Below are 13,994 nucleotides of genomic sequence, written 5' to 3' on the forward strand. Positions count from 1 at the left end.
CCTCCATTCCCTTGCATCATTCATGACCAAGTTATACGCCTTTCTAAAGATGAATAAACAACTAGCGATTGCACCCAAACCATTTCCTACAATATAATGGGGCACTGGCAGAATTTCCAGGCACAACCTCCTGGGTCATTCATACATAAATGCATGCATGAGTGTTGCATCTATAAAAATGCACTTAGGCATTGGCGAAGATGGATGGGCTCTTAATAATTAAATAATCCACTTTATCTTTTTTACAGAAAATAGCTGCGGTCTGGATTCTTTGTCACTTTAAGTCATTTTGTCCATGTGCTTTTTCTAAGTATGCTCATGGTAGAGCTTTCTTATGAGTGTTTCCTTATAACCGTTTCAGTGAGTGATTCCGACATACTTATAGGGTTAGAGCAAGGGCTGTGCCAAACCATCAAGGCTTTAGTGAGAGTACCGTGAGGCCCCACTTACAGTGGGGGCTGTCTCTGCAACCATTGAAGACAATGGCGAACAGCCATTATTGACTTATTGACAAAGAATTGAGTCCAAGTACTCCAGAACTTGGATTATGCTGTCCAAAAATGTACAGGGCTGAATTCTCTACCTGGCCCATACAGAACTCAGGCACAGTGGTGATGCAGGGCCAGTGGGGAGATGACAGAGAGCTAATTGTAACTCCCTGATTTTCCTCTGCCCAGCCCTGGTGCAACTTAAAGATGTAGGGAGGATAGAGATGTATATTTAATTTGCACCCACAAAGAATCCTCATAATAGAGCCTCTCTCCCATACCTTTTCCCTCTTTATCCCAAGCTGTGCAATTCTGGTGGTCGAATAGGCAGAGGAGAAGAGGAATAGGAACAGCATTGCTTTAAGTCACAAAGAGATTCCGCCAACAAGGGGAATTCTCAGAGAGGGCTCTCCAGCAAGTATAAAATCATTTTGTTTTTCCTATGCAGGCATAAAGTGAACTCAGTAGACCTGAGAATCTGGCCCCCAGTGTCTTCAAAATGGTTTTTAGGGAAAAAAGGAAGAAAGAGAGAAGAGAAGTATATATTTTGTACCCGAGTCTAGCATGGATACAATTATACACAAAAAACCCTACATTACAATAACATTAAGGTTGCAAAGTGAAGCATTCCAAAGGTAGGAAATGCCAGAATTAAGGTTGCCTGTGCAACCTTAAATCAGCCCCCTTATGTGTATGCATTGTGATGCAGTCTTTCATTACATGGTCACATACCATTTTTCCAAGCCCAACCAGTTCCAATTCCTGCTTCTGGGCTCCTTGCCTGAGTCCTAATCTTCAACCCACACTGACTCACAGTACTAATCTCCCTGCCAGTCTCCTTGCCTGATCTTTGTCCAGCTTGTCGTCTTCCCGGTTTCCCACTCCCTGATGTCATTCTTCACCCTGTGTCCTTGGCTCCCAGTCTCTTTGCACAACCAGTCGTAGTCTGCCCCCTCCCCTCCAGCCCCCCTATGTCTTGACTCTTTTCCTACTGCATTTGAGTCATGCTGCTTCCTCGTCCACACTGCCAAGTGCCAGCAGGGGGAGCTTTGACAGCTTGGGAAAGACAGTGCTTTTAGTTCCAATGCCCAGCATTCACAGCAGCCCCTGGCAGCTACAAGATAGTCGTGCTCAGATAGTCGTGCTCAGCACCAGGCTTCAGCATGCTGAATTGTTCTGTGGGATGGTGCATGTGCAGTCCGGTCACCACGTAGGAGCAGTGAGGGAATGGAGCATGCTACGTGCAGATGGAATCTTTGGAGAATTTAGCTGCCAAACGTCTCTACTGTGTCTGTGAGCATGACTGAGATTTTGGTGGAGTCTTATCAATTGGGCAGGTTTTCAAGGGAACAGCAAAAGACACGTCCCTAGCACTAGGAGGACATACCACGGCAAAGCATGGGAGGTGCCACAGCTTCTTAACAAAACAACTGTAAGAATGGTTTGAAATATGGCAAAACAACATATTTTTTTAGCTAATCTCATTCTTGGAAACAACTGAAACATTTTGGCTGAAATTTCCCCAAGAAATTCAGCCTGAGGCAGACACCTAGTATAGGAAATTTCAGCCCAAGTGGTTAAAGTTTGGCAAGGCTATAAGCAATTGAGAGCGGGTAGTTATAATGGGAAATGCCCACCTATAATATAATTTACTAAAGAGGCAAAAAAATGACAGGAAGTTACACTATGACCTCCAAGGGCCAGATTGAGTCTGGTCCTTATTTGGTTATACAGTTGTGAGAGGTAGCGCACAAGGAGACTTATCTTGCTGGCACTTGTATGTACTGCGGAAATGTCAGGCAGAATTACCTTCCTGTGCTCAGGGGAATAGAAGGGAGGCTCCATCCCTATCCCCTGGGGGCACATGGCTCCACAAAGGGGACAAGGAGAAGGCATAGCTATGACCACACCATGCTGCAGAACAGGCTAGGTGCATGAGGGAATATTAATCTCCAGCCCACAAGAGTTCAGTAGTAGATCTTCTTCCACTGTGCATGGGGAGGTAAAGGGAGGCAGAATGCCTCCCCTTGTGGGGACTTAGTTTCAAATGATACTAAAAAGAGGCAGAAAATACTTATCAAAGCATTTTACTTATATTTAATCAATAGTAAATGAAAAGACTTGCGTTAAAACTCCTTTCCTCAGTGGTTTTCCCTTTTTAATTTTAAAGATGACAGGTGCCACACAGTCTCTGCATTAAAGACAAACATGTTGCCATCTCTCCAGCTGTCTCTTTTTTTCTCCTCCTTTCTTTCTGTCTCTTGTGTGCATCTTTGCTGTGACTCAGACCGTCAGCAATCCTGGGCATCTCTTTCCGCAGAGCAGTCGTCCTCCAGTGCTCCTCCTTCTCCAGGTAACGCTCCCATTTCAGTGATCCATCTCCTTTGCAACTGCCAGTAATTCAATCTTTGCATTGCAAAGTTTGGACTTTGCCTATTAACTCAGGTAAAATTATGTTTTTTCCTTTCTTCCCCCCCGAAATTTTGATTTTTTTCCCCATTGGAAATTTTAATATTGAAAAATTTCAGCTGAAAACCAAAAAATGGAAATGTTACACAGAAAGCAGACACTTTTAATTTAGTTGAAAAACAGTTAAAATGAAAAAATTTTCAACCAGCCCTATAAAAGAGTAAACCTATTTCCCTGTTATATGTAAGCTGGTGGTAAAATCGTGAAACCCAAGTTGATTTCTTAAAATATCCTCTATTAGTAATATATTTTAAAACATTTTTACTACAGTACTTAGGTATCCCTATGCAAATACCAGACTGTTGGAAAAATTCCTGTATAAATCTACCGCTTGCTCCTCCAAACATTGGGACATTTAGGGTGGTGAAAAGTTGTAAATTTTCCAATTCTAATGGTTATAATGTTTTCCCTACAGCTTAGACTAAATGTTCCTTGCTGCCTCTCTTGTCTATTTTGTGCTCTTGTTAATTCATGAACATTGATTCCTTTCTTTACAAAAACATCCTCTTTCTTTTTTTACATATCTGTAGAGAGTAATATCTAATACCTGAGAGGAAGGGTGTCCAATGGTTAGAACCTAGGATTTTGAGAGACCTGGGTTTCAAGTCCCTGCTTCTCCATAGATTTTTCTATGTGACCTTGGGCAAGTCGTTTAGCCTTTCTGGGCTTCCATTCCTCATTTGTAAAATGGGGGTACCATCTATTTCACAGTGAGAATAAGTACATTAAAGATTGTGAAGTGATGAGAGATTGCCATATAATTTCCTCACATACGAAGATCAAGAGACAACCATTTATTGATTTACTCTCACATTAGGCTTGTAAGTGTCCATACCATGGGGGAGTTTGAGCAGGGGAGACAGTAATTCATGGTTTTGTTACAGATTTTTTTTTATTTTTTTTTTTATCTGACCTTCTCCAGAGTTCTTTGGTCTGGAATTCAGGACAGTTTTTTCACTAGATCAGGTTTGCTTCTCCCTGCTTAGAGGGAGCAGTGGTAGGGCTAGGGAGTAGAAGTAGGTGCTTCAGACCAGGACTGGCCATGACCTGTCCCTAAGTAGTTTCCAGAAAATTACAGAGGAAAGAAACAGGCAATAGCTTCACTTTAAAGCAAATATAATGCTCGTGTTACTATCTTCTTGTTACTCTCAGGAGAGAGTATATTCTTATATTTTTCAAATCAGTTGGAGCTCCTAAATTTCTTCTTTCCTTTTTCATCTGTCATTTCTGTCCCTCTCTGTCTTTAACAGAAAAGCAATAATTGTAACAATCCAACAATTGCAAATCCTCTTGCAAGCAATATCTCATGGGGGTACAGTATAATGAGTGCTTGGCAAGCACCGCATGTGGCTTTAAGTTCAATAGCATTGTCGTTAGTAATCAGAATGTGTGAAGAGTCTTTTAGACTTCTTAGGAAACTGGTGAGTTTTCATCCCCACCTGGCAGAACACTGAATGTTCAGTATTTATTTAGTAACAGCCAAAGGAGTCAGTTTAACAAAAAATATTTAAGGCCCTGTAAAGTTGTACGTTTTCAGCTGGAATTCTTCTGCTCTTTTTCATAACCTTTGTCCTGAATGTGGCTGTGTTAATCCAACGGATATTACTCAGAATAAAAAGCTGATGCTCAAGTTTGCTATTATTTGCTATAGAATTCTCATTGCCTTAGTGCTAAAATTGGCCCTAGAGTAGTACTGTGGTCAAGGAATCCTGCTTTTAGGAAGCTAGTAAAACCTTGCTGTATTTTTTGAATTTTTCCAGATGTTCCCAATCTTGCTCCCATTGAAGTCATTGAAAGCAAAACCCTCACTAAGTTCATTGGGAGCAGGATTGTGCATTTGATCTACTCCTTACAAATAAAATGGTCAAAAAGTATGAGTTGATCCCTCCCTACACCACCTGATTTGGGCTAAAAGCACAATAGTCAACGTTGTACAGTCATCAAAGGAGGAGTAAATTGACATCATACATTAATTTCAGGGTTATAAATCTTCCAAGGCCTGTGTGCATTGTGAAATGTTTATGAATTCTGGGATACAAGGCATAGTGGACCTGTGCCTTTAGTTAATGCTCTAAAAAAACTGCATTTGTGTTTAGTTATGTATTTCTGTGTTGTTCATTTTTCTTTGTGTTTTAATCTTATTTCTGTGTGTTACTGTCCGACTGTAAAGTGCCTTGACAAGTATGAGAGATGCTCTGTAAATGAATAAAGAAATGTTTCATAGAATGATATAGCTACTTGCCCAGGATACAGTTGCTGTAAAGTGGCCACCACTTTCAACATTTATACAGTTATTAAAGAATGTTGTTTGATGTTATTTACTATTATTTGTTTGTATAACGTCATGCACAATTATAGTGCTGTATAAATATAATAATAATGAAATGTGACATATAAGGAAATTCCATCACTGAGTGTTAACCATGGGTAAACATTCACTTTGTAATGTCTGCCATTGTAATTATACTCTAGAAAGTTGTTTTAAGGAAGAAATGTGAGGTAGAAATTACTTTGAGAGAATTAAATTCTGCCATTGATTATGCTCATCTATTGTTGCCTGAGCATAAATAAGATTGGGAAATAGTCCATAGTGTGTCAGACAGTATTTCTTGGTATCACATCTAAAGTGCCCATCGCTGTAGCATCTCAGTGTTCTTTATTTAAATGCTCAAATATGAGGGATGCACACAAATGGAAAGTAGGTCTCTACTTCCCTCCTTCCCAGAACAATGATCATTTTAATACAAATGGGCCTGAGCTCCACCAAAAAAAAATGTTGTATTAGCTACGTGAACTGGAGGTTCTTGCACAGCAGCTTCTCCTTTGCTGTAGGATTTGGCATTAGGGTGTCACATGAAGGAGAATCCGGGGAACTACAGACTGGTCGGCCTCACCTCAGTCCCTAGAAAAATCATGGAGCAGGTCCTCAAGGAATCTACAGTAACTCCTCACTTAAAGTTGTTCCTGTTAATGTTGTTACATTGCTGATCAATTAGGGAACATGCTCATTTAAAGTTGTGCAATGCTCCTTTATAAGGTTGTTTGGCAGCCACCTGCTTTGTCCATGGCTTGCAGGAAGAGCAGCCCATTGCTTCTAGCTGGTGGGGGCTTGAAATCAGGGTGGACCGGCAGCCCCCCTATCAGCTCCCCGCTCCCCTAAGTTCCCAGCCGCCCAGCAGGATATCAATTGCTGGCAGTTCAGCTGTCCCTCCCCCACACTGCCCTGTGCTGCTCCTGCCCTCTGCCTTGGAGCTGCTCCCGGGAGCCTCCTGCTTGCTGTGCAGGGGAAGGGGGGGAAGAAGGGGACTAATGTCACAGTGTCCCTCTTCCCCCTTCTCCTACCTTGCACTTACCGTTTCTCCATATAGAGCAAGGTGGGGACAGGCAGAGGTGAAAGTAAGCCGGTACGCCCTGGTACGGCATACCGGCAAGAGCCGGTACACCATACTGGAGCAGCCTGCCTTCCCCAGGCAGGGCCGCTCTAGGCACCAGCAACACAAGCAGGTGCTTGGGGCGATACATTTCTAGGGGCGGCATTCCAGTGCCGGCCATGCCGCCCCTAGAAATGTGCCCCCGCCGCCCCAGCTCGCCTCCGCCTGCTCCCCTGAGCGCTCCGCCACCTCTCCATTTCTCCCCCCTCCCTCCCAGGCTTGCCACATGCGATGCAGCTGTTTGGCGCAGCAAGCCTGGGAGGTAGGGAGAAGAAGCCAAATGGCAGTGCACTCGGGGGAGGCGGCAGTGGTGGAGCGGAGGTGAGCTGGGGCGGGGAGCGGTTCCTTTACCCACCCAGTTACTTCCTGCGCAGCCCCCCACCACTCTCCTCCGCTCCGCCTGCTCCCCTGAACGCACTGCCTCTCCCTTGCCTGAGAGGGAGGGGGAGAAGCGGAGTGGGGGCATGTTCAGGGGAGCAGGCGGAGCGGAGGTGAGCTAGGGCGCAGAGGGGGTTGCAGGGGTGGGGAGCCGCAGGAAGCAATGGGGGGGGAATGCTGCATTGCCCGGGGGGAGGAGGCGGGGCCGGGGATTTGGGGAAGGGGCAGAGTTGGGGCGGAGCCAGGGGCACGAAAAAAATGTGGGGGCAGCCATAAATTTTTTTGCTTGGGGCGGCAAAAATCCTAAAGCTGGCCCTGTCCCTAGGGGGGCAATTTAAAGGGCCTGGGGCTCCCAGCAGTGGCTGGAGCCTGAGGCCCTTTAAATTGCTTCCAGAGCCCTGCTACTCCATGGCTCCGGGGGCTATTTAAAGGACTGGGGGGAGGGGTAGAAGCAGGGGAGCCGCAGGCCCTTTAAATAGCCCCCAAAGCCCTGAGGTAGCGGGGGCTCCAGGGGCTATTTAAAAGGTCGGGGCTCCAGCTGCCTCTGCCACCCTGGTCCTTTAAATAGCTGCTGGAGCCCCGCCACTTCCCCAGGGCTCTGGCGACTAATTAAAGGACGGGGCAATAGAAGCAGGGGAGCCCTGGGCCCTTTAAATAGCCCCTGGAGCCCCAAGCTGTTGCTGCTACCCTGGTGGAGTGGGGGGAGGAGGAAAAGGGGGCGGCACTTACCTTACAGAGTGGGCTGGGTCTGGCTCTGACCCCCTAGCCCCGCCCTTCTGCTCTAGGCCCCGCCCCTTCTGGGGGCCAGAGCTGGCCCAAGCATACCGGTAAGTCACTTGACTTACTTTCACCCCTGGGGACAGGACAGGGCTCAGGACAGAGAGAGCTGGCTGCAGCTGCTATCTCAACTTCCTGATCTTTTTAAAGGCAATGTACTTAGAATAGTGTCAGTGTACTTAAAGGGGCAATGCGCATCTCTCTCTCTCTCCCACACACAGGGTGTGTCTCTCTGTCCCTGTCTGCCATATATATATACACATACATACACACACACAGAGTATAAGTTTTAAACAAACAATTTAATACCGTACACAGCAATGGTGATTGTGAAGCTTGGTTGAGGTGGTGAAGTTAGAGGGTGGGATATTCCCTAGGGGTTGCCTTATTACTAAATGATGAACTAGCATTTGGCTGAGCCCTCAAGGGTTAACATGTTGTTAATGTAGCCTCACACTCTACAAGGCAGCATGAATGGAGGGAGGGGAGACAGCATGGCAGACAGAGAGACACACCCTGTGTGTGAGAGAGAGAGAGAGAAGCGCATTGCCCCTTTAAGTACGCTGACACCAGACAAAGTGTCAGCGTACTTAAAGGAGCAATGCGCATCTCTCTTTCCCTCCCACACACAGGGTGTGTCTCTCTGTCTCTGTATATATAGTTTTTTTGTATGGTGAAAAAAATTTCCCTGGAACCTAACCCCCCCGTATTTACATTCATTCTTATGGGGAAATTGGATTCACTTAACATCGTTTTGCTTAAAGTCACATTTTTACATTTAGTGAGGAGTTACTGTATTTTGAAGCACTTGGAGGAGAGGAAGGTGATCAGGAACTGTCAACATGGATTCACCAAGGGCGAGTCATGCCTGACCAACCTGATTGCCTTCTATGATGAGATAACTGTGTTCTGTGGATGAGTTCTGTGGATATGGGGAAAGTGTGGACATGATATATTTTGACTTTAGCAAAGCTTTTGATATGGTTTCCCACAGTTAAAAAAGCAAGTTAAAAAACTATGGATTGGATGAATGGACTATAAGGTGGATAGAAAGCTGGCTAGATCGCTGGGCTCAATGGGTAGTGATCAACGGCTCAATGTCTAGTTGGCAGCTGGTATCAAGTGGAGTGCCCCAGTGGTCGATCCTGGGGCCGGTTTTGTTCAACATCTTCATTAATTATCTGGATGATGGGATGCATTGCACCCTCAATAAGTTCACGGATGACACTAAGATTGGGGGAGAGGTAGATACGCTGGAAGGTAGGGATAGGGTCCAGAGTGACCTAGATAAATTGGAGAATTGGGCCAAAAGAAATCTGATGAGGTTCAACATGGACAAGTACAGAGTTCTGCACTTAGGACAGAAGAATCACATGCACTGTTACAGGCTGGGGACCAACTGGCTAAGCAACTGTTCTGCAGAAAAGGACCTGGGGATTACAGTGGATGAGAAGCTGGATATGAGTCAACAGTGTGCCCTTGTTGCCAAGAAGGCTAATGGCATATTGGGCTGCATTAGCAGGAGCACTGCCAATAGATTGAAGGAAGTGATTATTCCGCTCTATTTGGCACTGGTGAGGCCACCTCTGGAGTACTGCGTTCAGTTTTGAGCACCCCACTACAGAAAGGATGTGGACAAATTGGAGAGAGTCCAGTGGAGGGCAAAGAAAATGATTAGGGGTCTGGGGCACATGACTTATGAGGAGAGGCTGATGGCCTGGGCTTGTTTAGTCTGCAGAGGAGAAGAGTGGGGGGGGGGGGATTTGATCGCAGCCCCCAACTGCCTGAAGGGGGATTCCAAAGAGAATGGAGCTAGGCTGTTCTCAGTGGTGGCAGATGATGGAACAAGAAGCAGTGGTCTCAAGTTGCAGTGCGGGAGGATATTGGTTGGATATTAGGAAAAACTATTTCACAAAGTGGGTGGTGAAGCACTGGAATGGGTTACCTAGGAAGGTGATGGAATCTCCTGTCTTGTCAAAGCCCTGGCTGGGATGATTTAGTTGGTGTTGGTCCTGCTTTGAGGAGGGGGTTGGACTAGATGACCTCCTGAGGTCTCTACCAATCCTAATCTTCTATGATTCTATGAGCAGATACTGAAATTCTTGTGCAAGAAGAGACTTTCTAAGTCTCAATTTACTTTCATTGCACCCTTATCTTGTTTACAGATTTATTCTAGTATCCTTATTTTGTTTTTAAGTCTATCTTGTTTGTACCTTTTGAAATATTATATGTCCTCACAAGCAGTAAACCTCTTGTACAGCCTTTTTAAAAACTGCTACATGATACTGCTCTAACCCTTATCTGCTTATTTCCTCACAGTGAAAAAGAGTCCTGCATTTTTAGATGTGAACACAGTACCCTTCATCAGGACCAACAGCTTTGCAGATGAGCTTGACCTGGAGGGTGAAACATTGCTGACCCCAATAACTCACATCTCACAGTAAGTCACTAACTATTGAATCATGCAGTCACTGACTTTAGACAAGTGCAGTTGGAGGAGCTGAAATATGGCACTGATAGGGCTATCTCAGATATTTGTGTCAAACTGTTTTACCTTGAAGTTGGTATATTCTGTCCTGAGTGCCAATAAATCTTAATGTTGACTTAAAGAATAGTTCATTCTTCTGTGACATGAGGTTCTGGTTTTTAGCTAATGTCTGTGGACAGCTGGTGGTTGATAGCCTCAAGATTTTCCTAGAAAGATACTTTGTGAAGCACTCTTCTATTGAGAATTATGTTACACTCAACACCATTCTCCAGAGAAATGTCCCCAAAATGTGTGTCTTCAAATGTTTCTTTCCTGAAATACAGGCCCTTTGTTTTCAACTGTAACCCCGTAAATGTGAATCTTTCAAAGTGACACACAGTAGAGAAAATTATCGTTTGTGCCCTTTATTGCTGCTTTGTGATGTGTAAAGATAGCCAGAAAAAGGGTTGCACTTTTTGTTTGTTTCTTTTTTAAAGGGTTCTGTTTGTTGGCTATGTTAGAAATATTAGTCCCGGACTTCCTATTTTGTGTTGGAGGATTCCTCAGAAGAGTGGAGATCCAGTGGGATTATGATACTACAAGAGAAAATGGATTGAAACCTGAGCAGTTTGAGATGGGAAGGGATTTTTAGTGAGAGGGTTTAAAACTCTTCACATTGTTTTTTGTTTTTATTAGTACCTATTTAACTCAAACTCCTGCCAGATGCTTGGGAGAAGTCTTTGCAGTAGAGGACTGAGAGATTCTCCCACTCCAGTTCACAGAGTACTTCAGCAAAACCAGGCAAGAAAATTAGTAACTACTACTTTGCCTGCTGGTCTCTGTGTATTCCATGGTGGGTATACACCTGTACTCCATGTGCCTGGAGTCGGAGAATTCTTGAAAGCAGTGTCCGTTGGTCTGCACTTGTGACTTTGTTCTGCTTGTGCCTCCAACTGAGGAGGTAAAGGACAGAGTGGACTGACCTCCTCTCCAGTTCCATCTTAACCACTGCATGGCCTGAGTCAGAACAGTCAGATCCAGGTTGGGGGGACCTGGCTTGACTCAGCAAGGAGTCTGCTCCTGTGCCATGAGGTTTGACTTAGGAGCGAGGGAATCTACTCCCACAGATCCCCCCTTGGGATCTTATCGGGAAGGCAGGGAATGCTCTGATATGGAAGAGAAAGACCTTTGTCTAAGTTGACTTCAAAGAGGTCTGATCCAACCCAGCCTAAGTTGAGCACCTTGAAGTCTTTAAACCATGATTTGAGGACTTCAATAGCTCAGACATAGGTTAGGGGTTTATTACAGGAGTGGGTAGGTGAGATTCTGTGGCCTGCTTTGTGCAGGAAGTCAGACTAGACGATCATAATGGTCCTTTCTGACCTTAGAGTCTATGATTCTATGAAGATCTTCCTGTTTAGCCCATGAGGATTTAGAAAATCTTAAGTCTCAGGGTCATGACAAGAAAGTCCACAAATCCAGGGCTTTGTCGGAACCAGACTGTGCTCTGGCAGCAACACTGGAACTGATGGCACCAATAAAAGGTGACCATTGGGAGAGTCAACCACTGATGGTACTGGCACTGCTTCTCCCGGCTGTCACGCAACAAACTCTAACTGCTCCCCTTCCCCCACTAAGTAACCTCTTTTGCAAGAATGGTAGAATGTTACTGCAAACAAAAGGTCTACATTGTCAGCGGAAGTGTTAAACACTCATGTACTTGTGGGAGGAGAAATGTGAGAATCTTGTGCTGAAAGATTTCTTATTCGCTCAATCAGAAGGAGGAAGTAATAAATTTTCATAGGCCTTCAGACAGGAATAACTGCAGAGCAAAACCAGATCTGACATTTTCCTTTGCATATTTTGTTCTAATTCACCACATGAGTCATGGACTTGTTTCTTTTAAAATAAGCTTTGGTGTCAAGATCTTCTGAGTATCCTCCTTGGACTTGGGAGTCACTCAGCAATAAAATGCTATGCTTATAATTAGATCACTTAACTGGTGTTACATTTCAGAAAGTTTTTGTACTTTATGAAAACTTGCAGCAGAATTCCTTTGCACGTATATGTTCATCAGCTGAAGATCCTCTCATTACATCGGTATCCTCCTTTGTTAGCAGCATGCTTGTTTCTCATTTTTTACTTCCTAATTCCTCAATCAGAATCTGTGGTATAATCCTGCAGATGCTCTAGTTGTGAGTGCCAAAGTTTTGCAAAATATACCTCTTTATATAGATTATGATATTGAACTTCTCTAATGTTAACAATGAAAGACGGTTTTCTAAAGAGAGATACAAATGGGTAGGATGTATTTTTTCTTTAAAAAAAATCTTGTTTCAAAGTACAAAGGAGGTAATAGACAATGGATGTTAACAGATCTTTAAAGTTCTGTTTTACTTAGACATTGCACATATCACTTATAATGCAATGCATATATGTCCTGAAAAACATAATATAGTCCTAAAAATGAGAAGGCATCGGACCAGGAGGATGATTTGTACATTGAAACGTTCATGGTTTTGTACTATCAAGTAATGTGTTGTGTATGTCAAGTAATGGATCTGGTCAAACATTTTGGGGGGGGACACCCAAAGTATTTACGCTTGGCTTTGCTAGTGAAACAAGTGGTGTGCTTATGTGGATTATTGAAAAACAAGCTGCTGTGTTGCATTTCAGTATGTATGTGATACTATGATCCTAAGGCAAGTTATGGTACTACTAAACTTTTGATTGGACTTTTCCTTGTGTTATTTGGACACATGCTTCTTTCTCATGCTTCCCTTCAAAGACTGTAAGGAGCAAATGTATATAAAATTGTTACATATCTTCCATTCCATGTGTACGACCTGAAAGTTCGGCATCCGGATATAATGTTAGACATGAAATTTAGGACTGCGCAATATACATACTGTCTAACAAGTGCCCACTCCACACCCATTATACAATAAAAACAAAAGTGGTTTGTGGTCACAGATTTTTGGCATGTGTATGTCTTAAGTTGCTAGAGTTGAAAATTATGATTTATTTCCCAAGGGAATCCAGAGATGTGCTTTTTTTATGTATTTGTGACTGTGGTTGTGAATGTGTCTTTTACTTCCTTAAAGTCCATTTTCTTTAACATATATTAAAAAAGTAGTGCTTCATATTTAACCGTCTGTATTGATATAGCACCTATCATGCAATTATATACTCCAGAATACATTACAAAAGTATCTAACTATGAAAACTAATTAGTGCGGAAAAGTCAGATCAAATGAAACTGCAGCTTAGACTTTAATAGCAATCCATATTCTGAAGAAGAAACAGCGGTGTGAAGACCATTTCAGAGCCCAGGTGCATAACAAATAGCATCTCTTGATCCAGGGATGAATGGATTTGGAATTAGTAAGACTATGTGCTGTTGAATTATAGACCCCTCATAACATATGAGTTAGTTTCTCCAGAAGACTCTGGAAATGAGCCCCAGAATAGATTTTGATTCTATAAGCCACAAAAGCATGAGTAAGACTTGCCCTCTTAATTGGAGACATATGATTGGCAACATACCTGGAAATTGATTTTACCTCAGAGTATAAAAATACTTCCTTTTGACAGGCAATGTAAATCCTGTGGCAAAAAATGTAGGTTACCTACTGTACTATTAGCAGAAGTACTTGGCAACATTCATATTAAAAAGAATATGGCTACATTTCTATTTGTCTCACTTACTTTGGATGGATAGAAAGATTTTGTAACCTTTTATACCTCAGAATCTCTAGTATTGCATTTTTTAGGATGCTAGGCATATCCTTAAAAATCTCTTTACAATTCATAAATATCTACGGTCCTGGCCCTGCAAAGATTTATGCACTTAGTTAACTTTAAGCAAGTGAGCAGCCCCACTGAACTTAATAGGACTATTCATGTGCATAAAGTTAGTTGTGTGTAAATCTTTGTGGGATTAAGGCCTAAATATATATTATAAAAGTATTTCTCTGGAGAGGA

At 43.3% G+C, this 13,994-nt stretch overlaps 1 protein-coding gene across 3 annotated transcripts in view; it reads left to right on the forward strand.

Annotated features, from left to right (window-relative positions):
• Positions 1 to 13,994, forward strand: part of KCNQ1 (potassium voltage-gated channel subfamily Q member 1) — a 533,253-nt gene that overhangs the window by 176,673 nt on the left and 342,586 nt on the right. For 2 of the 3 annotated variants that reach the window (XM_048852582.2, XM_075129328.1), the window contains 2 exons: positions 2,776 to 2,841; positions 9,863 to 9,983. In XM_048852582.2, coding sequence (XP_048708539.2) covers positions 2,776 to 2,841; positions 9,863 to 9,983 — 187 coding nt within the window. The remainder of the gene's footprint in view (positions 1 to 2,775; positions 2,842 to 9,862; positions 9,984 to 13,994) is intronic. The other variant, XM_048852583.2, reaches the window with a different exon arrangement.

The sequence above is a fragment of the Caretta caretta genome, chromosome 6, assembly GCF_965140235.1.
Source record: "Caretta caretta isolate rCarCar2 chromosome 6, rCarCar1.hap1, whole genome shotgun sequence".
NCBI lineage: Eukaryota > Metazoa > Chordata > Testudines > Cheloniidae > Caretta > Caretta caretta.